At 39.4% G+C, this 27,993-nt stretch overlaps 1 protein-coding gene across 5 annotated transcripts in view; it reads left to right on the top strand.

Annotated features, from left to right (window-relative positions):
* Positions 1–27,993, top strand: part of LOC109428422 (low-density lipoprotein receptor-related protein 4) — a 121,461-nt gene that overhangs the window by 3,992 nt on the left and 89,476 nt on the right. For all 5 annotated transcript variants that reach the window (XM_019704175.3, XM_029855821.2, XM_029855820.2 and 2 more), the window contains exon 2: positions 7,957–8,735. In XM_019704175.3, coding sequence (XP_019559720.3) covers positions 8,549–8,735 — 187 coding nt within the window. In that variant the 5' untranslated portion in view covers positions 7,957–8,548. The remainder of the gene's footprint in view (positions 1–7,956; positions 8,736–27,993) is intronic.

The following is a 27,993-nucleotide window of genomic DNA, read 5'->3' as shown; positions in this document are numbered from 1 at the left end:
CCTGGAAAACGCACTTTATGTGAAAACCCCTGAAACCACCTTAAATACCTTTGAAACGCCCCTGGGAGCCTTTGAAACTCCTGAAACCTCATAGAATTCTCATGAAACCCCCCAAAGCGCCGTGGGCCCTCCTTGAACACCCCTGGAATTACCCTGGAATGCACGAAGGAGCTTCTGACACCTACTGGAACACCTCTGATGCGCCCCTGCATGTTTGAAATTGAAAACAGGTCTGGTAGTGATAGTATCAGCTTAGGTTATGCCAGAGTTCAACAATTGGATCATGGGTTCATTAAGGGGTTTTATATGTTAAGGTCGAGCACAAAATCGATTTTTTGCTTCTTTTATCTTAAAGTATGGGTTCATAAGTATCAGAGCAGTACAAGCAAAGATATAGCGTTTCGCGCCTCGCTTCCTTACGGGCGCGTAGTGTAAATTTGAAACTTTAAACGCGATTATCTCAGAATCGTGTTTTCCCACAAATGACGATGCGGTGACGGAAACAGTTCTCAACCGATTAAAACCAATTTTGTTTGGGTGTTCGCTATTCATGTGTTGTGTTCTTGAACGATCAACATTATTTAAGTGGCTTGCAGATGCAAAGAGGAGGGGGGCAAAGGCTTTCAGATGGAAAGGGGGATGGTCAGAGGGAACTCAAGGCAGTTTTTAGAGGGGGGGGGGGGGGGGGTCAGAGGCGTTTCCAGGCGTTTCAGGACGTTTCAGGAGGTTTCAGAGGACTTGTAGGAGGCTTCATATGCTCTCAGGTGAGCTTCACGGGCATTCCAAAGCGTTCCAAAGCGTTTCAAGGCGTTTCAGGGCGTTTTAGGAAGTTTCAGAGGTATTTTAAGGGGCTTATGTAGAGGCTTTCATGTGCGTTCCACAGGGATTTCATTTGTTTTTTCAGAAATGTTTCAAGGCGTTTCAGGGCGTTTCATGGCCTTTCAGGAGGTTTCAGGAGGTTTTTTTTGTAAAATCTGTATCGCAATTTTCAAAAATCTGTATCCCATACAAAATTTGAGTAAAAAATCTGTTTCCCATACAAAAAGAATAGCACATCTAGCTCAGAAATCTGTAATTCATATAAAATGAAATCTGTACGGATGCTCAAAAATCTGTATAATACAGATAAATCTGTATATATGGAATCCCTGCTTCAGATGGTCGCAGGAGATGGAGAATTTGACGGAGGTTTAATAGGGGTTTTAGGGGCGTTTCAAAGCGTTTCAAGGTGTTTCAGAGCGTTTTCATGCGTTTCAGGGCGATCCCGGAGGTTAAAGGGTGGTTTAAGGGGGCTTCAGAGGCTCGCAGGTGAATTTCACAGAGATTTCATGGGTGTTTCAGAGGCGTTTCAATGCGTTTCAGGACATTTCAGAAGGTTTCCGATGCATTTGAGGTGGCTTAAAACGCTCGCAGGTGAATTTCACGGAGGTTTCCTGAGGGTTTCAAAGTGGTTCAATGCGTTTCAGGGCGTTTCAGGAGGTAACACAGGGATTTAAGGGGGTTTCAGAGGGTCTAAGGTCAATTTCACAGAGGTTTTAAAGGGGTTTTAAGGCATTTCAGGGCGTTTTAATGCGTTTCAGGACGTCCCAGGAGGTTACAGGAGAGTTATAAGGGGCTTCAGAGGCTCTCAGGTGAATTTCACGTAGATTCCATAGGGGTTTCAGAGGCGTTTCAAGGTGTTTCAAGGCGTTTCAAGGCCTTTCAGGGAATTTCAGAAGGTTTCACAGGGATTTAGGAGGCTTCAGAGGCTCTCAGGCTCTCAGTGTAATTTTACCGAGGTTTCTCCATCATACAAATATGTAAACAAAACTATTTACGATTTCCGAGATTAAGATTCGACTATTAAAAGTGCAGTAACAATCATATGCGACAGTAAAAATGAATTTACGATTTCTACGATTTCATTCACTTTGTTTGCGACGCAAGTATGACGCAAACGATCAATATACAACATTGTTAGAGTTGTATACGATTCCACCGATTTTTAACATACCTTTAGGTAGCAAGCTCGATTTAGCAGATTAATATACGATGTGAAGCGATGATTTCCACGATTCAAAGAAATCATATATACGATGCTAGCGAACTTGCTGCTTGACACTAAGAATGTATGTTTTTTTTCACGATTCTATCCGATTCTGTGCGATCCTACCGATAGTATCTCGCACCTTTTATGATCGGAGACGACTATATGAAACAAAATCTCAATTGAAATTTAATTTGGCATGAAATGCGATTGTACGCAATCATTGTCAACAAATATACATATTATTATACAATTCTGATTCAGTATATGAAAATATACGTTTTTTTTTTCATACAATGATTTACGATATGTGGTTGGCTGGGTACGTACAAAAGGCTGAATTACGAAAGGCTGAAATAGCAATAGGCTGAAATAGTGATTCGACTAGTTTTTAAACGCACCAGCCCAAAGGATTAATTACATACATTCATTGATTTTACGATCTATTTGAATATTTGCTTGTTAGTCGATTGCCCAGCCGTAGCACTCGCATAGGTTTTGCTTGAGCTTCACGATTGCAAATTACGCGGAAGAAATACAAGGTAATGAATATTATTGTAGGCTATTGGACACACAAAACTCAATGGTTTTCTTCGGTACTTTCAGGTCTTCAAGTTAGTCTATGGTCCTACCGTCCCTAGTTCATGGTTGGCCAAACTAAGCTATTTTAAAGAAACATACTTCAGTTACTATGTTCCGAATCGGAAAGTTTTACGACTGGCCATAATGCTATGGATTATTGAATGCATATATTACTAAGGCAGTATTTTTCAAACGAATAGCATATATTTCAAAGAAGGGAAAATCTCTAATGTTATTGTTTTAGCAGTCGTAATGACAACAATCTCCAAAAAAACATGACTCGAAAGAATAGCTCATGTTTAAAGAAGGATAAATCCTATCAGATCCTTATTGTGTTCGTTGGTATGCACCATTAGCCTTTTCACTTTAAGTTCAGTTCCGAAACTAGAGCCCACGTAATGGGCTGTTCATTAATTACGTAAGGGTTTATAGGGAGAGGGGGGTTTGAGAAATCTAACGTGCCATGCAAAAATATTTAAGTTCTCATACAAAAAATCTTACAAGGGGGGGAGGGGGTGTCGAAAAATCACCAAAATCCCCTTACGTAATAAATGGACAGCCCCTAACACTCAGACGCGTACGATTCGCGTTCGGACCAAGAACTTTTCATTATGAAAATTTTCTTGACTCCCTTTGGCATTGAGTATCTTCGTGTCGATATGCCAAAGGTGAGAAGCAAGCTCTATCTTATTTCGAGCGTTACTCCAAGAAAAGGATGAAGTGCTCTAACTTATCTATGCGTTTTCGTATTTTCTGCCTTTTCAATTTTCAGCCTCTGGTAATTTCAGCCTTATGTCACACGTTCTTGATTTCAGCCTTTCGTATTCAGCCTTTTGTGCATTCAGCCTTTTGAAATTCAGCCTTATGTTACATGCAGGAAAAAGACGTACAACATATTCTACTATATCGATCTTGTTGCCGTCCCTTTAATGCTCATGTTACATCTGTCAAAATGACCTGAGAATTGTCAGTCATTTTGAGATTAGGTTCGTTGGTGTTATAAAGAATTCTGGGAAAATTATGCTACTAAGTCCAACATAATTTTCGATTATCAGAATTTGCTCATTTGATTTATACATGTACTGCTTGCAACAGGAGACAAATTTCTAGTGCGTCAGGGATATCTGAGATCACTTGTAATGGCATATGGTTAAGGCCTTTGAAGTTTGGGTTACAATATCTACATACTGTATCATGCTTTAAATGTGAAAAATATTCGTGGAATGTAGTATATACTGCTGATGGACCCTCAGTGTATAACTATAATGCTTTTGGTACATTCATGAGATATTCCAGGCTTTCCAAACTCTTCTCGAATTAGGACCTTCATGTCTACAGGCTCTACTCTTGATTCTCTTCATTCTATCGGCCTAATACCTTCACGATTGTGTCTGGAGCACCCAACAATACTACGAGTAACTCTGTGTGTTGCTATTTAGGAGTCCACTGGCATACAAATGGATCCAATTTATTTTTAAGTATGGGTCGCAATATCTGTAAATCTCAGGATATTTTTATTGTAGCGAATGCTCGCGGAATATAACGGTACTCTTACCTAGAGCCTCAGAGTACAATTCTAACTTAGCCACATTCACTTTCCACAAACTATTCTGGAATTAAGACCTTCAAGCTCTACTCGTGTATCTTTTTATTTTATCGATATAATTCTTTCACGATTATTTCTAATGTAGAGTAATGCGGGGCAAAAGTTCGCACCTAACAGACTTTACAAAATAGCTATTAAACGAAAAGAAAATAATATTGTTTTTCTTCGTTAAACGGGTCCCTATCATGTTGCCTTCAAAACGTAGTACTAGATTTTTTCGCGTTTATTTTGTAGTTTTAGTAATATAATTTTTAATACAAGTACTCCAATGCGAACTTTTGCCCCATAGTGGGGGCAAAAGTTCGCATTATGCGGGGCAAAAGTTCGCACCTTGAAAAGCGTAGTTTATTGGTGTAATGTTCGTTTATTTCATGGCAATTCATGTTCGTCCTTCCACTCTAGCCATGAAATCTGTTTCTTTCTGTTCTTAGCATTACGGCCCAACTGGAATACGACTTGGTGTTCAGCTTTGGTATACAATGTATTTTATGAAGACTTCCACAACTATTAACTAGAAGCTGTCCTTTCCAGCATTACTGAAGTTATCAAAATACATTGTGGGGTTATCATAGAGATACGTGTTGCCCAAAATACAGGAAAAAAAAAAATCAAATATGCTGCAAAACTATTGAACGGGACCGTAATCGAATCTTATTTCCGTCAGTATGGGGATGAATTATAACTGTGAATTTACAAACTAAGCTATGAAAGACTCGGTAAAATAGATGAACATAACATGACCTTCAGAAACATACGAAAAGATAAGACGAGGATGACGAAGAAAATGTTTTAAAATGTTTTTTTATCCATTTTGCATTTCTTGATTTACATGAGTGAACATAATGTTTGCCTTACGGTCGATTCTCTTACAAAATTAAGTTCAAACCCTCTGGTGGAACGATTTCAGGGTGCATACTACACATATTATACATATATAGTAATTTCTATACGGAACCATCATTGCTTCAAAGATTCTGTAATTATATTGATGTACTACATTCAGAAATCTAGTGCGAACTTTTGCCCCACAGCTACTGCGAACTTTTGCCCCATCATCAAGGTTTTAACAATGTCCCTTTCTGCAAGAACCAATAGCAGTTTATTGTTTATTCGAGTGCACCTTTCGAACTACTATGGAATAACGATTCTCCGACATCAAGAGGTTATGAGATTCTTCTTCTTCCTGTTACTAAAAATTCTTATTCCAAAAAGTCCAAAAATTCTATCAAAACACCTAGAAACACATTTATCCGCATAACTCTGCCACACCATAACGAAATCGTTCCAATTTTTGTTGGCGAGTAACTGGCCTTATTATGTGTCGAACCCATACAAATTTGTTTGGGTTCTTATCTCGTGCTCAGAAAAACACCCACTGCGAACTTTTGCCCCGTGCGAACTTTTGCCCCGCATTACTCTATCTCGTAATATTTTGAGTATCTCGTTGTGTTATTTGTGCATCCACTGACATAAACATGATTTTTATAGTATTTTGAAGTGGAAATTATCCAAAAATTCTTTCAGAAGTCCCTCAGAAATTCATCGTGATGTTCTCCGAGAATACCTCTACGAGTTCCTAAGAAATGCCTCTAGGACTTCCCGTGAAATCTTTCACAAGTTTCCCGGCAGTTTCTTGGAAGTTCCTTCTGGAGCTGTTCTAAAATACCTCGGGAATTACTTCCAGAACCTTTAAAAAAATCCTGCAGATGTTCCTCGAGAATTCCTCCAGAAATTCCACGGGAATTTTTCCGGGAGCTCTCCGAGTATTCCTCGGGAATCCTTTAAATATTTCTCCAGGAGTTCATGTAAACCATATGTCTCATTTTCGGAATAGTTTGGTTGATCCGGAAGGTTTTAAGATGTATATTTAAATATCACGTGAATCAACTGATCTTCTATGATATCCAAAACGCATTGTAGTGAGTTCGACGTGTAGCCGATGCTTTGTGACGAGTGTAAATTTGGAGGCCATAACCATATAATATAAAAAATGATGTACTGGAAATTTGTCTCCCACGACTTGTATTATATGTTTGGATCAAATGAGATAATTGCTGATATTAGTGCACTTGATAGGCCATTACAGATGAAAGAATAGTTTGGATGATCTAGAAAAGCTTTAAGTTATATGATATATGGTCGAACTTATCATCTATGTCTACTAAAACACACTACACCGAGTTTTGAACGTGCAGGATGCTTTGTTACGAGTGTAGATCTGAAGGCCTTTACCACATAATACTGAAAGTTGACCTCAGATATCTCTGTTGCTCTGGAAACTTCTCTCCCACAACTTGCACTATGTGTATGAATCAAATGGGCAAACTCTGATGTTTGTGCACTTCTGTTGATATACCATTTCAAATTCAAACCATATTTCTCAACTTCAGAATAGTTCGGATGATCCAGGATGCCTCTATGATGTGTATACGAGTATCATATGATTCAACTGATCTTATATGACTACCATAACGCACTATACCAAGTTTGAAATGCACCCGATGCATTATTACGAGTGTAGATATAAAGGCCTTAACTTCAGAATGATTTGGATGGCCTAAGCTATCGCCATTGATGTGCAATTAGTCTTTTATACTCTGATTTACATGTATGGATCTAATGAAATCAGTTCTCACATTCATACATTAGTTTGATATATTATTACAGGTAAAGGCCTTACAATTAGAACTCCAAATCTATTTTAAGTTGCCTAGAACATCACCATGTCATGACTACCATCATTTCATGTTCAAAATGTATATTTGAATGTAATTCATCAAGTTCAAGTGATTTAAAAAGCAAACACAACTATTTGTATTCAGTAGACAAAGTTCAAAACTTCAGGACGTTTTGGATAACCTGGAGATCTATGTTACAGCTGTAAAAGGACATAAGACATTTCTATCTAACAGCCTCAACCCAAACAAAGATTTATGTGCAATTTCCATTGAAATATATCACATGTACATAGAAATAAAACACGGAATCGAGTGAAGAACAAGTGGTGTACACTACATTTGCAGCTATATCTCCAAAATGTTCTAGCATAACATAATCTCCATATATGCATATGATAGCACAACTAATCCCCTTGATAAAAACATTTTGGTTTTGAAAATCCACCCAATGGGTCAAAAGCTAGAGGTAAAACTATGCAAAAAAGTTGTCCACATCTTTTAAGGGTTAATAGGTTGTTGGCAAAACATCATCGATTCCGTAAAATGTTTGCAGGATTCAGAACTATTGCTAAAGATGTACACGTTGAGTTCCATTTTTGACAGTTTTAGAATTAAAAACCTGTTTTTACAGAATTATGAGACTAAATACGCCTTCTATAAGTTTGTCCTGAACAATCTGCCAATCTCCAGAAACATGATTTTCCAGCAGTTTCAACAATGTCATTGCATTAGTTGAATCGCCATAAAAGCTACACAGCATCCACCCAGCAAATATATTCTCTCACCGTCAATCCATCTCAGAAAGAGCATCCTGCTCTCCCAATCTCTCATTGCAAGCATCTGACCGCACTTCACTGCATGTATATGTGTGTGCCTGCCCATCGGAAAGCTTTTCATTCATCGAATTTTCCTCATGAAAATGGATCCTTTCTCTCCTAGCTCCCGCAGCATCCGTATGCCCGATGTCAACCCAACGAACCCCGAGAAGAAAAATGTCGACCTTCCGGGGTAAACCCCATAGTGATTCACTTACAATTCTAAGTGCAAAAATTTGCCTCTTCCAGTCACCCGGATCCGGTAATTTACAGCGGGAACTATGAAGCGCGGCTATAAGAGAAGATTCCTTCCGGAACTGCTGCTGGAAATTGATACGAACCATTGAGGACGACCATTCGTAAAGTGAAATCTGGTTGTGTGAAAAAGTGGGTGTACTACTTAATCGCGTCCCGAATGGTGCTTCGCCGTCGTTTCGGGAGAAAAAGTGCTTCACAAAGTGTGTTTTTTTCCGGAAAATCTCCTGGTGCTTCGAATCGATTGTAAAAAACATTCATATTTTTTTTTGGGGAAATAATTGATCCAAGTGTAACACGTCAGCAGTCGGTGGTGGTGTGAAAAACGGGAAAATTCCGGGGAAGGATTGTGTGCCATTTCGATTCATCGAGTGTCTACCACCCCCGGATTAATCACGAATCTGCCCACATTCGCGCGGGGCGGACGAAGAAGACGTAGACGAAGACGACGACACCGACAGCGACACCAACGACAAGGTACATACTACTACTTCACTAGCAGTAGCATCAGCAACGCAATTTCGGGTCCGCACATCTGGAGCAACCCGAGTCGCCGCCGCCCACGACCAGCAGTGAGTGAGTGATCATGAGCAGCACCGTTGGGAGTGATCTTAGTGAACGCAGCAGCAGCAGCAGAAGAAGCGGAAGAAGCAGGTGCAGGGGCAGCAGCAGTTGGGCGGCAGGATTACTAATTACAAGGAATGGCAGCTTATCGGGGCAGTTTATCGGCGTGGTGGCCACCTTCTCGGCCCTCCTGGTGGTCGTCGGAGTTGGTAAGTTTGAGATGAATTTGCACTGTATTTTTTCTCTGTTTCAGGTGAATAAATTTGCGTGGTTGCCAAATAATGGAATCTCATTGCACAAGTTTATGCTCTGGCAACACTGCTTCGGAGAATCTAATAGAAGGGCGTTCTCGCTCTAAACTCTCTTGACTATAGTGGAAGAGATGGTTTCTTCTCAGCCAAACAGTAATGTTAGGGATAGAGATTATTAAAAGCTGGAGCTCAACTGAACCATCAATATGGATGTACGTACATAGTAACGTTGAGAGCGTGAGATGCAAAAATATGATGTTTTTGTCTTGTTACCATCGACTTTTCTGAACGAATACACTAATAGTTAATTATGCTGAAGAGCACGAGTCATAGATTTATGTATCCAACGAGGCCTTTCAAGTCTGATAAAAACGAAGAGTGCTGACAAAATATAGTGTGGTGGACTTGACCATCGTGCTGGCGATCTACCACTACTTTAACCACAACTTCGTGTTCCCACACTAACGATCAAATTTGCCTTATCACAACACTTGTTGAATAGGGTCCTAAAATTAAAGACGAAATCTCGCTTATATTGAATAATACGATCAAGCATGGTATTCTAATCGGAATTGTACTTTACTCGAACTTGAAAAACAAAGGAACAATGAGAAAATTCGAAATAAGTAAAATGGTAAATAGTTCTACTTTGACATTTGAGGTTAACCTTGTGTGACTGAGCTCGACATTTTTCGCACTGGGATTTCAAAAATGTTCCTATCTGACATACACGGTGAAAAAAAATCACTCAAAGTATGTGTTATAAGCTAGGGACGGTTAATAAAAACGTAAAAATTAGTTAATATGTACTCTTGAAACCATATTTTGTGGTTTAAAACAAGAATCCCGATAGGACTTTAGGAGCCTATTGACCTGAACTGTTGTAAATAAATTTTAGTTATTAGTTGACCATCAATCAGATCACACCCGATGTGTTAACCGATCCGAAAATCGAATCCCGTATTCTCTGGTCCTCCAAGTCCCTATAACTATTGGATTAGCTACCAATAGCCACAGATAACAGACGTTTATGCTTATATTGGCAATGTGTGTAAAAATGCTCAACAGCCATTTTGTATGTAACGAGCAGCTGAAACTCATGTGGCAATCATTTAGAGATGGCGCAGTGATCGATAGTCAGTGATCGCTTTCAAGATTGCATGCACTACGCAATTTTACATTCAAGATTGTATTCGATCTTGAATGAAACTGGAACTTTGAACTATTATTGCATTCAAGTTAGATGTAATGTCACAATAAGTTAAGTAGATGGCGGTAGTGAGCCAACGTATTTCGTTTTGAACATTTACACAGGATTCTGCGAAAAATTTGTACTAGCATAAACATCTGTTATCTGTGCAATAACTCTCCAAAATAGATTTGCAACGGGTTGTACACTAGTTACTTATGAAACAAGTTGCAAAATAAAGATTTTTATAGCACAGGCCATACATTTATCCAACGAGGCATGCCGAATAAGATAACTATGAGAGTGCGGTAAACATCGAGAATTTAAACAAAAATACCATCAAAATTTTTTGAACTATTGGACTTTGTAAAATGTTATTCAGGGTTTTTGCCTATCTCGTACACTTTGTGTACTGGAAAGGCTATTTGTTCATTCCAAAACTATTTAAGCTCGAGGGATCAAGTCAAATTTACCAATCATCTCATTTCAACGAATTGAGATGACTATAAATAACTTTATCCCATATCCGCCCAGCGTCCTATAAATAGGACAGTCCTTTAGATGCGAATATCTCCAGAATTATGCAAAATTTTAGAATACTTTCTACAGAGAAGATGTTCTCCACACCCATACCTTGCTCATAGTGGAAATATAGTTTGTGACTGGTCCACTAAGTGGCGTAAACGATGCTGCAAAGAATGCATATTGTCATGATCTGTGAACTTTATTTCCAATGCGAAAAAAAGATTATATCCCTGAAATTTTGACAGTTGTAATAATTTACAGTTCATTTCTTCGGCAGAGTTGTTAATCAATAAATACAAAAATCGATACACATATGTATGATTGTATGTTTATAAAGGGCGAACACGATGAAATTGCCACACAGAAAATATTGTATAACTTTTGATTGCGTTTGCCAAAATAGCTAATTTTTTTACCATGAATAGTATATTATGTGTAGCTAATACCATAAAATTTTCATTAAAATCGGTTGAGTATTGGCGGAGATATCGTTGAAACAATGAAATTGCCACTTCAGAATCTTGTACAATAGGCCGTCCCTTATTTCGCAAAAATTGGAAATGTTATAAGTTCGTTAGTGGAAAATGATCGTTTTAGCTAAAAAATTATCGTGTCAAAATTTGAAGTCCGTATCTCAAGGCTAAGTGGTCCCTCAAGGGGCCTAAAGTTGTCAAAAATTGTATGGGACCAAAAAAACATGAAATTTTTTTTCGACAAAAAATACGCTAATCTACTAAAACCGGTGATTTTAGGACCCTAAAGGGCCAAAAATGTGCCTAGAATTGCGATATCTCTACTCGTTTTTCAGTTATTGAACAAAAATACGGGTAGGTTTCCTTCGGAATCTAAAAAAAATGGTCAAAAATGCTGATTTTTCGGTGGTTTTTTGTCAATATCTTGGAAACGAGTAGAGATATCGCAAATCTAAGCACATTTTTGGCCCTTTAGGGTCCTTAAAACACCGGTTTTAGTGGAATAGCGTATTTGTTTCGTCGAAAAAATTTTGATGTCTTTTTGGTCCCATACAATTTTTGACAACTTTAGGCCCCTTGAGGGACCACTTAGCCTTGAGATACGGACTTCAAATTTTGACACGATCATTTTTTAGCTAAAATGATCATTTTCCATTAACGAACTCATAACATTTCTAATTTTTGCAAAATAAGGGACGGCCTATTGTACAAACAAACATTTTGGAAAATATCACTTTTTTGCCGTTTCAACGCTGGCGCCAAAAATACTGAACCGATTTCAATGAAAAATTTTATGTACGTAAAGTATGTATGTAGAAGTAGTTTGTCAAAATTTCATTCAATTTGATCATACCGTTAAAAAGTTATAGCCATATATGTCGCACTATGTCACAATAAGCAGATGTGGTTTTTGGTATAGTCAAATTCAAACTGCTCTTACTTTGAAAGTACTCAACAAAAATGGCTGAAATTTTCACTGTAAATAGTTTAACACAACAATTTTACACTGTCAAAGTTTTATAAAAATCGGGACAGTGTTACCAGTTCTTCAGTCAAAATAGTGCACGCGGAACTAAAAATGGTCAAAAAGTACCTAAAATTTACCTTGAAGCGATTTGAGCTTTGGATATTTACTAGAAAAGTACTGAACCGATTTCGATCATATATTTACCACTTAATTGATACTATGTTAAGAATATCGAGTGAAATTTTCAAACGTTTTGATGAGGTAACAAAAAAGTTATGGCCTAAGTAATTTTTTGAAATGGGTGCCCAAATTTTCTAAAATCTCATTTTATGATATCGACAATATATGCGCCAATACTCAACCGATTTTAATGAAAATTTTATGGTATTAGCTACACATAATATACTATTTATGGTAAAAAAATTAGCTATTTTGACGAACGCAATCAAAAGTTATACAATATTTTCTGTGTGGCAATTTCATCGTGTTCGCCCTTTATGCTTGTATGTTTATATGTTTGTATGTTTTTTTATTCCTCGTTGGGTATCTAAGTCACAGCGTGTATGTTTATATGTATGTACGTACAGGGGGTGGCCAAAACGTTTGGGATAGGCAACTTTTTTTTACTCTCACAAAAAATTCAACAGGCATCAAAAATTCTCAAATTTTGTCTGTTTTTTAAGTTATTATATGTGCATCACTAGTACAAATATGAGCCCGATTAGTTATTCTTTCGCGTAAAACACTATTTTTTAGACAACCAATTTTTGAACTCTCATATCTCCGAAACCAGTGAACCGAATCGAATGAAATTTTGATCGTTTATCAACAATATATTGACACTTCATGCGACATCATAAAATATAATATTTTCTCGCTACGAATAAAGTTATACCGGTTTGACATTTTCACTCATATAGAGAAAAGTAAGCCAAATTTAACAATACCACACAAAAATTGCTCTATGTGTTCATCCTTCCATCCAAATAGGCTCTAATAAATCAATTAGATATCTTGAGAACAGAAGTAAAATTTCTTTGGATATCAAAACTAAAATTTAATGACAATGATGTAAAAAAAATACATTTTATCGAGAAAAATCCAAAAAGTGTCAATGCATGATAACTTTTTTAAATGTATAAAAAGTACCTATGTTTTAATAACTTGTGAAGCACTTATATATTGTTGATAAACGTACAAAATTTCATTCAATTCGGTTCACTGGTTTTGGAGATATAACAGTTCAAAAATTGGTTGTCTAAAAAATAGTGTTTTACGAGAACAGTTCTAGCTTGGCGAAAGACTATCCAATCGAGCCCAAATTTGTACCAATGATGCACATATAATAGGTTGACAAACAGTCAAAATTTGAGAATTTTTGATGCACTCTATGAAAAGTTACAGCATGTTGAACTATTTTGTGAGAGTAAAAAAAGTTGCCTATCCCTAGGCCTATCCCAAACATTTGGCCACCCCCTGTATGTATATATGTATGCCAGAACATAGGCATAACTCTGAAATGCGCCAAGAAATTTCAATAAAATTTGGTATACACATTCCTTAGGATGTGGAGGTGGTAGCAGGGGTATAGATATTCAAGATGGCGGCTTAGGTTCTAAGATGGCGGTCAAAACTCCAGAATAGATGCTTTTTAACGGCAATGCTGCATCGGATATTATGCAATATAGGTATCTATCGATCGCGCTTCACAAGTAGAACTCAAAAATGATTATCCGACGCCATTTTGAAATCCATGATGGCGGACCATATCCAAGATGGCGGCCATGGAATGGTAGTTTGATCTATAATACCATGTAGTATGAGTATCTATCTATCTAAGTAAAAAAATCAATATTTAACGAAATTTTGAAATCCAAGATGGCGGACCATATAAAAAATATTGGATACGGAATGGCAATTTGAGCTATGATACCATACAATACGGGTATCTATCGATCGGGCTTCATGAGTAGAAATCAAAAATCGATATTTGACCCTATTCTGAAGTCCAAGATGGGTATCTATCGATCGGGTTTCATGAGTAGAAGTCAAAAATCGATATTTGACAATATTTCGAAATAAAAGATGGCGGACAATATCCAAGATGGCGACCACAGAATGAAAGTTTGAGCTATGATACCATGCAATATGGCTATCTATCGATGAGTAGAACTCAAAAATGAATATCCGACGCTATTTTGAAATTCAATATGGCGGACCATATCCAAGATGGCGCCCATGGAATGGTAGTTTGATCTATAATACCATGCAATATGGGTATCTATCGATCGGGCTTGATGAATAGAAGTTAAAAATCAATATTTAACGCCATTTTGAAATCCAAGATGGCGGACCATATCGAAAATATAGGTCATGGAATGGTAATTCGAGATATGATACCATACAATACGCGTATCTATCAATCGGGCTACATGAGTAGAAGTCAAAAATCGACATTTGACCCTATTTTGAAATCCAAGATGGCGGACCATATCCAAGATGGACGAAATGGTAGTTTGAGCTACAATACCATGCAATACTGCCCATATTCGCATAGTTGACGTAAGCGCCACTGTAGTTTTCAACACACTTTGAAATTTTTAACAATAAACAACGGAAATTCTAAGATTTTTTTTCACGTTGACATCTAGTTAGTGATTAGATATTGTGCTCTACTGAATAAAACTGGTCACAATTATGCACATGTGATAGATATGAGCTTGTGAATGCTGACATTGTCAATGGTGGTTACGTCAACTATGCGATTATTGGCAGAATATGGGTATCTTCCGATCGGGCTTTATGAGAAAAAGGGTAGAGGGTCATGGTAGATGGTTGAGAAACGATGGAGCAGAAGGTCGAGCAGAGGGTTTGGGTGAAGGATAGAGTAAGTAGAGGGAGTGGAATAGAAGGTTTTTTTATTCCGTGTCGGGTACTTCCATCACTGCCACCAATTTTTTGATCTATTGTGACAATTTTGTAGAAGGTAGGGTTAGTAGAAGGTTATGGTAGAGGATAGGGTAGACGGTAGGGAAGAGAGTAGGTTTGAGGGTAGGAAAAATGTTAGGGTATAGAGAAGGGTAGACGGTACGTTTAGTACAATCAGGGCCGGATTTATAAATATGGGGGCCCGGGGCCAAAGTTTTGTGGGGGCCCTTAGTATAAAGGATATATTTTTGCCCACATAACGTGGAAAAAGTCTAAAAAAAATTGAATCATTCTTACATTTTTTTTTAATTTTGTTGTGATGATATGCATCAAGTTTGTTCATAATCATAACTGATTTAAAACTCTAGTAAAAAAAGCTTCTCAAGAGTGTATTTAGATCAGATTTAGAACTGCAAAATGATTTTCTTGTTGAAACTTTCAAACAATTTCTAGAAAAATATAGGACAATCAGTAGTGTTGCTTTTGCGAAATCCAAAGAGAATTTTTAGCGGAATCCTGCATCAATCTCTAGAAAAATTGCTGGTCGATCACCATAAAACATGAACACTTAACTATCAAAAATTCCTTCTAATACGACTGTCGCGGAGGTACTGGCGTCCTCCCAAAACAATTCCCATAAAACTCTGAATTCAAGGAGAAAATTCTAGTAGAAAATACTGAAGAAATTTGAGAGGGAATTCTTTTAATAAATTCATGATGGAATTTCTGACTTAATTTCCAACAGAGACTCCTAATAATTTAGTTATTTTCTCCACAAATTTCATCTGTTGTTTTTTTTTTCAAGGAATCTATGAATTTTATCAGGAGTTCGTCATGAATTGATTCTTATTTCGGTAAGTAAATCTCTCAAAAAAATCGGACTGTAACTCTTCAAAATATTCCAGATCATGTATAACCTTGCTAGACTTACTCTCTACAGTTTTTTTTTTTTTGCAGTTTTGGTGTTTTACGATTTAAACTCATTGGTTCCAAAAATACTTCTAAATTTCGAAAAAATCGTTTGATTCTTCAAAGAACTTTATAATAAAATCATCAAAATGTGTTCAGAAGATTTAGACAGAAGAAAAACAACCAAATAAGCAGGAACTTTTTGATTCTGCTATTTATAGAGTTTTGGAGTTCCTCTAGAGTTCAGCTTTCTTTAGGATTTCCGGTAACTTTCTAGGCAATTTCACAAAAAAAAATGTTTTTGAAGCAAAATTTGGAGTTTCAAAAATAGCTCGAGAAATAGTTGCAATCTTTCACAAAAGAATCACAACATATCACGATCCAGGGATAGATTAAATTGTAGGAAAAAAATGTGATTTTTGAAGCACTTTTCGCAAAGTTACAGCTAGTTGATCATTTTTCGAAAATTGAAAATTTAGCCTGTCCCGATCATTTTGTATATCCCTTGTACATAGTCAATAGACAGTATGTAATTTGAAGTTTTTATGACAAAAATCAAACCAAGAGAATTTTCTTGAACTACTTTTTTTTTTCACTTCACATTTTTTTCGTGAAGTGAAATTTTGTGGAGGCCCGGGGAACTGCCCCCCCCCCCCCCCCCCCCCCCCCAAAATCCGGCACTGATTAGAGACTAGAGGGTACGGTAAAGGATAGGGCAGTGGTTATGGTGAAGGATTAGACTGGCCCAAATACAAAAATGTCGAAAAATTCCACGGGGCACCCTCTAGAATCGTGCCTTTGGATGAGAAGATCATCCTGTGAAAATTTCAGCTCAATTGGTTTAAAGCTGAGCTGGCGCAAATGAGTTGAAGGTTTGTATGGGATCTTCAGTCCAAATATATGGGGAATTGGGTGACCTACAGTCTCTCATACAGCACGCTGGTCTAAAGAGTTTGATATGGCTCATAATTGAAAAAATAGTAGTTGATACCCTAAGGAACAAATTTGTAGAAGAAGGTATAATGATAAAACTTAATTTAGTTGCGGTTTCAGCTAACGAAAGCAGGATGAGGACATCTGCCCTCGTTTACTCTCGATTGTTACATGCAGCACGTGTTTGCTGTTCGAAACTTGCGCGCTACATCATAGGCGGCTATGTTGCCCTTCATTTCAATTGCTCACGCATGTGGGCGGGTATCGAGACATTGAAGAATTACATAGTTGCCTATGATGTAACGCACAAGTTTCGAACGGCAAACACGTGCTGCATGTAACAACCGAGAGTAAACGAGGGCAGATGTCCTCATCCTGCTTTCGTTAGTTGAAACCGCAACTAACTTAAGTTTTATCATTATATGGTCTTCTACAAAGTTGTTCCTTAGAGTATCAACTTTGTTTTTTTTTTTCAATTAAGAGCTATATCAAACTCTTCAAACCAGCGTACTGAATGAGAGACTGGAGGACATTCAATTTCCCATATATTTGGACTGAAGATCCCATACAAACCTTCAACTCATTTGCGCCAGCTCAGTTTTAAACCGATTGAGATGAAATTTTCACAGATTATTCTACTCATTCAAAGGCACAATTCTAGAGAGTGCCCCGTGGATTTTGGCAACTTTTGCTTCTCGCCATACAAATGTGGGCCGGTCTAGTAAAGGATAGTTTAGAGGGTAGGGCAGACGATAGGGTTGAAGGTTATGCTGGAGCGTAGAATAGAGGGTTGGAATAGGGGGCAAAGAAGACAGTAAGGTACAGGCAAACACCCTTCCATTCCTTCATCTATATATAGTAGGGGGATTCACTAAACAGCATTAACCGCCGATCAAATATTATCCTGATCACCAAGGCAATTTTTGATTATTCTATTCGACATGTAATGGAACACATCAAATATCAACAAATCAAAGCTAACGCAGCAATTGAAGCTGTTTAGTAAATACCGTAATGTTAACGAGCCAATTTTCTTTAACGATGGGCTTGACTCCCACACTGCAGTTCGTAAAAAAAACGAAAAATTGGCCACTGGGTATTGCTTGTGCTTGTCGGTTGTCTACTTAGTGTAAGTAACATTCACTCTGTTTAGGAAATCTAGCCGAAGACGGATTGTTGTGTCTTCTTTATAATTGGTGCGTAACCCCTGAAGGCAATGCAATGGATGATCGAAAACACAGTTGCATCAACGCTAATAAACTGGACGGCAACGTCCTGTCATCGTCGTCGGTTGCCCAGGGCAACCCAATTTGTCGGGCTTGTTTGATTGAGTGTACTTGTCAACTCTAAATTTTATGTGGAATCTCCTCAAAGTTCTATCACAGAGATTCTCTGTGGTTGTATATTATTGGTTATGTGATTTAGGAAATATTAGAACCCCTCACGAGAAAAAAAAAATACAAAAAAGATGTTTTCCCATATAAACTCGCAAACAGGTTTAGCATCGCTCATATGTTAACCAATCTGGCCAAAACTTTGACCAAAGCATCGTGGTATCATGTATGTAGAACGAAACGAGAAGGGTGTTCATCGAGCTTTTTGATATGAGGTTTTTTTTCATACAAACTGCCCAAGTAACAAAGGTAGCTGAATAATAGCTTATTCAGCCAATATTTTCAGATTCAAGCTGAAGAGTGGCTTATTCATCTGTTATTCAGCAATAATTTTAGATGGGTAGGGTCGTCCTAAATGTTCAGTCAATTATGACAAAACTGACAACATGAAAATCTCGCTTTGTTTTTCTTTAGCTTATGTAGCAACCAAGTTCTCCACAAATACTCACTTAGTTTCTACACACCCTACAGTCCCCCACATTGCTGCTAACGAATATTACCGTATACAGCAGTAAGGATGCTGTGTGATGAAAGCTCCCATCTCACAGCATCCTATCAAGGAGCAGCAGGATGGATGCTCTCTGGCGACCTCAGAGCCTCATCTCTCGTGCTTCACGCCAAAAGATGGACGGACATTCCTTTCTGCTCCAGTTCGCAGCCGAACTGGTAAACGAGAGCGACGACTGCGCACTACCGGACTCTTCACTTTCATTCAACTTTTGGGGCGCTGATGATTAGGCACTTCGAATTGAAGTAGAAAACTTGCGAATAGCTTCGGAAATTTTGCGTGTTTCACCATAAAGTTTAGGAAAACGCATAAAAATTCAAAAATTACAAACCATACAAATTCGGAAAAGATTTTTTTTAGTTGTAATAACCTCTGGAAACCAGATCGCCCCCTTCCACCTTGGGTAGTAAAAAAGAAGAAGGGACTGAAAAAGATACAAAATCTAATGGTGTTTCGCGTGGGCGTACGACGTATTTATAATGTGGCAAGGCTTGGGTTTTATCATCGTCTCCGTGATGTCTCTGGTTGCGTGTGTGACCTTACGCGGATCGTGCAATCGAAAGAATGTGAGTTGAGGTGTCACGCATTGAGCCCATCCATGCTGTTGAGATGGATTTGGCAGGATGAATGGACAATCTAACACTTCTCGAATCTACAGGGGAGGAAGGATGCGTGGACATACCGTACCAAACGCTCCGAGTTAAATGAGGTAAATGGTTATTTTGGTTATGTTAAAATAATACAGTTAAAATTGTAATCGTTCATCTGGTGATCGAAAAAGCAGCTATTTGATGTGTTGTATGTCTGGGTTTGGTTCAATTTTTTAATTGGCTGCTTTTGGCGGGACACTTGGAACCGGTTCCGGAACACAACCAGTTTAGATATGATCTAAAACTGTTTTCCTGCTTACCATTCAACTGATTATCGAAAAAGCCGGTATTTGATGTGTCGCATGTCTAGGTTTGGTTCACTTTTTTAATTGGCTATTTCTAGCGGGACACCTGGAACCGGTTCCGGAACACAACCAGTTTAGATATGATCTAAAACTGTTTTCCTGCTTACCATTCAACTGATTATCGAAAAAGCCGGTATTTGAAGTGTCGCATGTCTAGGTTTGGTTCACTTTTTTAATTGGCTATTTCTAGCGGGACACCTGGAACCGGTTCCGGAACACGACCGGTTAAGATATGGTTTAAAACTTTTTCCTGCTTACCATTCAACTGGTTATCGAAAAAAGCCAGTATTTGATGTGTCGCATGCATGGGTTCGGTTCACTTTTTAATTGGCCAATTCCGGTGGGACACCCAGAGGCGGTTCCGAGAAACAACCGGTTCAGATATGGTTGGGACTAATCTTCCAACCCATGTTAAAAATGAGACTAGTGTAAGCGGATTTAGACAGGAGTGTGTCACTTTGTTCAACAGTCAGCATCAGCAATAAGTTAAGTTTGTTTGTAAACTAATAGTCGGTATAGCTTCAGTTTCGGATTAAATTTGTATTTTTATTACGTGAATTCAACGTTTGTAGTATTTAAAAAGGAAGTTCCTTACGCTACATTATTATATGAGAAATAAATAAAAAAAATAATTTCCTGCTTACCGTTCATCTGGTTATCGGAAAAGCAGCTATTTGATGTGTCGCATGTATGGGTTTGTTTAGCTTTTTTAATTGGCCACTTCCGGCGGGACACCTGGAACCGGTTCCGGAACACTACCGGTTTAGATATGATCTAAAAACTGTTTTCCTGTTTACCATTCAACTGACTATCGAAAAAGCCGCTGTTTGATGTGTCGCATGAATGGGTTATGTTCACAATGGGTTATGAACACCTAAATCGGCTGGACCGATCCGAGCCATTTTCCATAGGAAACAATGATGGCAACCGGATTCCGCGTCGAATGAACCGTTGGTCATTAAAATCGGTTGAAGTTTACTGCCAAAAACTGATGTGCGTTTTTTTGGCCACTCACATACACACATACGCACACATACACACACACAGACATCACCTCAATTCGTCGAACTGAGTCGACTGGTATATGTGACTCGACCCTCCGGGCCTTCTATCAAAAAGTCATGTTTGAAGTGAACATATAGCCTTTCCAGTACACTTAGTGTACGAGAAAGGCAAGAAGTACATGTCAATTCTACGTTAAATGTGGCTGCAATGAGCGTTGAGCACATAACCCAAGCATAACCACTACAAGTTAACTAAAGTTTTAACGAAGTGGCTCAAATGTCGCGAAGCATGACAAAGCTGGTCCAATATTATGACGTAGTTGATGCTGAACGGAATGGCTGGTATAAGCCCTAGAATGTGAAAGCCCTTCAGAGTGTAAGCGATTTGATGATGTTAGTGAATTCGATAATGATTCCTCATCAGGGCCCAGCTGACATTATCGAACTCTGTTCGTCGATTGTCTCTTTGTATTATTACAGAAAGTGATTTCAGTTTCCTAAAGAGTTTTGGGTAAAAACCCGAAGGGGACGGCTACGGCTACATCTTACTATAGGAAAAGGAATAATATTGATTTAGTTTTTTTTTGACAAGTGTAACAGATAGTACATTCGAACCTTATAAATACACAACGCTCCACGTTGGGCGCCAATGTGACGGATAAACCTTTGCGAAACACTACAAATGCATCGTGTTCCACATTGGGCACAATATGGACAATTGTTAATACAACCCTACAAATGCTCATTTTACTATCCCATCTTTGGGAACAAATGAGATACGGAAAGTAAAATTGAACATTACAAATGCACAAAACACCCAAAAGCTAAACATAACATTAATTGTGCCCAGTTATCTAAATAGATAACTTAGCCCAATCCCAGAGTAACTAGGTTTCATTATTGTCCTTGGTCCTTGGTGTATTTCTTCTGCCGAATTGCCTTTTTATTCTCAGCGTTGGTTGCTTACATAGCTTGAATTTGGTCTGGAAGTTTCGAATCCTTAGAGGGGGCATCTAGATTCGGGCAATAGCACAAGATCGTCTGCCGTTTGATGTCCGTGTTAGAGGACGGCTTGCGTGTTTTGTACCGGATCATTGCCCGAAATGACTGGAGCGCTACAAATGCGCATTAAATTTCAGGAACAGATGTACAAACCATAATACCCAAGTAACACACTTGTCACCGAAGAGTCACGGCGGCGCAGGTTTTTGTTGCGCAAAAGTCACTGTGACTTACTTCTAGCAAGTAAGTGTTTATTTGTTAGAAGTAAGTCACAGTGACTTCTGCGCAACAAAAACCTGCGCCGCCGTGACTCTTCGGTGACAAGTGTGTTACTTGGGTATAACATACACAATAAACTGATAAAATGTTAAATGTTACAATTTACAAACGCAACACAAGTTATTAGCATCAGAGATAATCAACGAAGAGAAATCGATCAAGTCAGTCAGGCCCCAAAGAAAAATCGTCGTCGAATTGTACTATACGTAACTATACGAGTTATTCTTATTTCATATTTTCTTGTGTAATTCAATGAATTTGTGAGTCGTTAAGTCAACGGCTTTTTTATAACTTTCAGTTAAGACCAAATTTAGAACAAACTGTTGCCTCCCATAAACAGGAAGTTTTCCCGCATGCAAAAGGCGTTTTACACATCTTATTTAAAAAAAGTGCCCCCGACCAGGGTTGGGAAATGTTATCGAAAGGTCATTTCGTTATTTGGTAAATGTGCTGAATGTCATAATATTTTTTTTTTCATGAAATTCCACAACATTTTCCATCCCTGCCTCAGACAGTTCGTTTCGTCCTTAGGCTTAATCCAAAGGTCCCGGTGCCCATTCTCCACTGTGGAACCCTCAGGAAAGGCGAAACCTTAACTACAAACTTTCGTGAGAAAAACGCTGTGAGTTGATGAGAGAGTGAATCGATTCTGACTTATCCATTCACTCACTTATCTCAAGAGAGATTGTATAATAAACTCGACATTTCTGAAAATTGCACTACGGCAATCAGAAAGAGAGGCTCTGAGTGCATGATTTAACGAGTAAGCAACCGAGTGAGTGAATCATGAATCAAATGGCTTGATGTGGCCTAATGTGACTTTTGACAGTGAGTGGGTTATGAGTAAGTGCGAACGTTAATAAGCGACTAACTTGATATGTGCAAAAGTGGGTGTGCAGCTGGTATAATTTACACACACATTTACGCACAAATTTCCTCTCTGACAATTCCATTGAACCACTCATTATATCACCACTCGCTCAAACGTTCACTCATTACCCAACTCACTCACCTACCAATTCATTACCTCACCACATCAACAAATAACTCACTCACCAACTCACCTATTAGTTCACACATCTAGGGTGAGTGTTCCAATTATGGCTATAGTACTAATTATTCACCATAGTTGATTTGCATCTTTTAACGATGTAAATCAACGAGAAAAATTTTGTGAATAAAAGATCACCATCAAATTATGATAGAAAAAAATAATTTCCTTAAAATTTCGGTTTCCTTGTATCTTTTTTCGCCATAGTGTACCAGTTATGGCTAATCTCATAATGAATGCATGCAAATAGTGCGAAAAGGAACCGAAGTTGAAAACTATAACCATAACTGGTATAGGTTTCCTATCATTGGCACACACTGTAAAAAATGCCAAAAGTAGTTCTGGTTCCGTTTCTATATTTTTCCTGTAAAGTATGGAAACTAAGCTATATTTTAACATATTAATGACATTTGGTGGTCTTCTCGTTATTTTTGTACAAATAGTTTTCCTTAGGTAGTGCCATAATTGGTACATGCACCCTACTCATTAACAGGCTACTCACTTATTCACCTACTCACAGTGAAATGAATTTTCAGACAGAGGAGGCACAAAACAAGCAGCAAAGAAGGCGCGGCGATTACTCATGTCATTGTTGTTGCGCGAAGATTGAATTTTGATTCAGTGCCCACTCACCCATTCACTTATCACTTATTACCTACTCATAATATCATTCACTCATGAGCTCACTAACTCACGCATTTATCAACTCACTCATTCATTCAATAATGAACTGACCATCTCACTCACTAACTCACGTACTCACTCATTCACGCACTAATTCACTAACGCACTCGCTCGCTCACTTACTCATTAACTTACATATTGTCAACATCGCTCATTGATCCATTGAATCTTCAACTAACTCAATGCAAAATCCTCTATAACCCACCCCTTCTCACTCATAGCTAACAGGCTCTAACTCATAAACTTACTAACAGTCTAAACAAACTAAAATTTCGTGCCTTCCAATAACAAGGTATGCGGAGTGCATATCTTTAAAAAAAACGCGAGTGTGTTGTGGATTAGCATCTAATCCCAAAGAGAGATGGGTGTGACTTCGGAGTCAGTTTGGCTTTCTATTCCGCAGAATAATGCCCTGTTCTGTGGCTTAGTTGGTTAACCCTCTAATACCGAAATTTTTGTTTTTGATCTAAATATCATTTTTCGTCATCTAAAATCGATTCAAACTTGTTTTGGAAGATGATTCTTTTTAATTCTCGATTTCGTGAATTTCAGTTTGTGATTTTTCTAATTTTTATTTTTGAACATCCCCACACTTTTATATTTTTCCTGAAAGCCAATTTGGGGAACGGATTTTTTGAGATGAAAACATTTTGAGATTTTATGATTATTGTTGAAATATTATTATTTTAAATTTTTTTCACAGAAAATTTTATTTTCCATGTATTTTTTAAGGAAAATTATTTTAGAGTGTATTCGATTGCCTTAAACTATTAAACAAGGATAGAATGATTTGGGAAAATTTTAAAAATTGTTATTGTAGCGATTCAATACAAAATAAACAATGACTTTTAAAAGGTAACTAAAACATCAATTTTTCAATGATTTTAAAAAAATGTAAATACGCTTTAAAATACACCAAAAATCATTTTGAGATATACAGAACAGCCCTAAATATCAGCCAAAAATATTAAAAAAATAATTTCCCACGAAACAAAATTTACAAAAATGCTCAAACTATACCCCGTCTAAAGGCGGGATTGGGTATTAGAGGGTTAAAGCGCCGGTCTAGCGAACATGGAGTCGTGGTTTCGAAACCCACCAGAACGCGATTTTTTTCACAAATTTTATCTCTCAATCTGTCAATTAGCAACGTTTCGTGCCTTCTAATTATGCGTTTTTCCAGTAAGGCTCACTAACATATTCACATTCTGCATCGCTCACTGTTTCACTCATTACCTCATTTAATCACTAATTCACTAGCTCATTCAATTTATCCCAGTCTTGTTAGCGATCACAGTCTTTGGCACCTTTTTGTCGATATTCGGCCTGCTTTGTCTCCAACATTCGCAACACAAGCGATCAACCTACTTACATTTATTTGTTCCACATCATTAAGACAAGACATAATCAACAATAGTACGCCACAATACTCGGTTTGTGGCTGCCGCTCTCCATCCTCGGTCACGCCCAATGCTCGCCAAGTCACGCTCCACCTGGTCCGCCCATCGTGCTCTCTGCGCTCCACGCCTTCTTGTGCCAACCGGATCCGTTGCAAACACCAGCTTTGCAGGGTTGTTGTCCGGCATTCTTGCAACATGCCCTGCCCACCGTATCCTTCCGGCTTTGGCCACCTTCTGGATGCTGGGTTCGCCGTAAAGTGCAGCGAGCTCGTGGTTCATCCTTCTCCGCCACACACCGTTCTCCTGCACACCGCCGAAGATCGTTCTTAGCACGCGTCGCTCGAAAACTCCGAGTGCTTGTAGGTCCTCCTCGAGCATGGTCCATGTCTCGTGCCCGTAGAGGATTACCGGTCTTATTAACGTTTTGTACATGGTGCATTTGGTGCGTGGGTGAATCTTTTTCGACCGCAGTTTCTTCTGGAGCCCGTAGTAGGCCCGACTTCCGCTGATGATGCGCCTCCGAATTTCACGGCTCACGTTGTTGTCAGCCGTCAGTAAGGATCCGAGGTAGACGAATTCCTCCACCACCTCGAAAGTATCCCCGTCTATCGTAACATTACTACCCAGACGGATCCGGTCGTGTTCGGTTCCGCCTACCAGCATGTACTTTGTTTTTGAGGCATTCACCACCAGTCCGACCTTTGCTGCTTCGCGTTTCAGGCGGGTGTACAGTTCTGCCACCGTTCCAAATGTTCTAGCGATAATGTCCATGTCGTCCGCAAAGCACACAAATTGACCGGATTTTGTGAAAATCGTTCCCCGGCTGTTGAGCCCGGCTCGTCGCATCACACCTTCCAGCGCGATGTTGAAGAGTAGACATGAGAGTCCGTCACCTTGTCGCAGTCCCCGGCGAGATACGAATGAACTGGATAGTTCACCCGAAACCCTTACGCAGTTTTGCACACCGTCCATCGTTGCTTTAATCAGTCTAGTCAGCTTCCCAGGAAAGCCGTTTTCGTCCATGATTCTCCATAGCTCTGCGCGGTCGATACTATCGTATGCCGCTTTGAAGTCGATGAACAGGTGGTGCGTTGGGACCTGGTATTCACGGCATTTCTGGAGGATTTGCCGTACGGTAAAGATCTGGTCCGTTGTCGACCGGCCGTCGATGAAGCCGGCTTGATAACTTCCCACGAACTCATTTGTTTTAGGTGACAAACGACGGAAGATGATCTGGGATAGCACTTTGTAGGCAGCATTCAAAATAGTGATCGCCCTGAAGTTCTCACATTCCAAATGGTCGCCTTTCTTGTGAATGGGGCAGATTACCCCTTCCTTCCACTCCTCCGGTAGCTGTTCGGTTTCCCAGATCCTGACTATCAGCCGATGCAGACAGGTGGCCAACTTTTCTGGGCCCATCTTGATGAGTTCAGCTGCGATACCATCCTTACCAGCTGCTTTGTTGGTTTTGAGCTGGTGGATGGCATCCTTAACTTCCCTCAGCGTGGGAGTTGGTTCATTTCCGTCCTCCGCTGCACTGGCGTCGTCGTTCCTTCCGTTGCTGTGGGCTCCCGTGCCTACGTTCTCCACGCCGTTCAGGTGCTGATCGAAGTGCTGCTTCCACCTTTCGATCACCTCACGTCCGTCCGTCAAGAGGCCTCCGTCTTTATCCCTGCATATTTCGGCTCGCGGCACGAAGCCGTTGCGGGATGCGTTGAGTTTCTGATAGAACTTCCGTGTTTCTTGGGAACGGCACAGCAGTTCCATTTCTTCACACTCCGCTTCTTCCAGGCGGCGCTTTTTCTCCCGAAAGAGGCGGGTCTGCTGTTTCCGCTTCTGTTTGTAACGTTCCACGTTCTGTCGAGTCCCTTGCTGCAGCATTACCGCCCTCGCTGCGTTCTTCTCCTCCAAAACCGTTCTGCACTCTTCGTCGAACCATTCGTTTCGTCGATTCCGTTCCACGTACCCGATGGTGCTCTCGGCTGCGTCGTTGATGGCTGCTTTCACTGTACTCCAGCAGTCCTCTAGAGGGGCCTCATCGAGCTCGCCCTCGTCTGGCAACGCGGCTTCGAGATTCTGCGCGTATGCTGAGGCGACATCCGGTTGCTTCAGTCGCTCTAGGTTGTACCGTGGCGGTCGCCGGTACCGTACATTGTTGATGACGGAGAGTTTTGGGCGCAGTTTGACCATCACCAGATAGTGGTCGGAGTCGATGTTGGCGCCACGATAGGTCCTGACGTCGATAATGTCGGAGAAGTGCCGTCCGTCAATCAGAACGTGGTCGATTTGAGATTCCGTCTGCTGTGGTGATCTCCAGGTGTAACGATAAGGGAGGCTGTGTTGGAAAAAGGTGCTACGTATGGCCATATTTTTGGAGGCGGCGAAATCAATGAGTCGTAGGCCGTTTTCGTTCGTTTGCTGGTGGGCGCTAAACTTACCAATCGTCGGTCTGAATTCCTCCTCCTGGCCTACCTGAGCGTTCAAATCTCCTATGATGATCTTGACGTCGTGGCTTGGGCAGCGCGATCAACCTACTGTCCGGAACAAAAATGTCGAATGAATGCGCTTGACCACGATTGCGTCTTCGGGAGATGGTTCGGTTTTTGTTATTCCTGTCTTTCCGACAAAGAGAGCTGTTTTGTATAAATGTATGTGTCGTAATCGATTTATCACACACGAATAAACTAATATTATACCAATCTTAATCAAAATTGGCGGAAATCTTGCGAAAAGCTGGAATTAGACAAATGTCACCGTGTCAGACGACGATGATTTGATCCACTTTTTTGTTTATTGATCTTAGTTCTGCCGCTCGTGTTATGTGTAAGAGGTAGCGGTCGCGCTCGAATGAAACAAAGCAAGCTGACACCCGACCGTGGCAACGAAACGAAGGTAGAGAAAAGTGTCGAATGTTTACAAGCCTGATTTATCCTCTCACCCTCTAATTCGCTCACTTGCTCACTTACTCATTCATTTACTCAAATGTTCACTCACTGAAAACTCACTAACTCACTC

This window comes from Aedes albopictus, chromosome 1 (genome assembly GCF_035046485.1).
Source record: "Aedes albopictus strain Foshan chromosome 1, AalbF5, whole genome shotgun sequence".
Classification (NCBI taxonomy): Eukaryota; Metazoa; Arthropoda; class Insecta; order Diptera; family Culicidae; genus Aedes; species Aedes albopictus.
The sequence above is the reverse complement of the archived record's forward strand: the minus strand, read 5'-3'. Positions and strand labels throughout refer to the sequence as shown.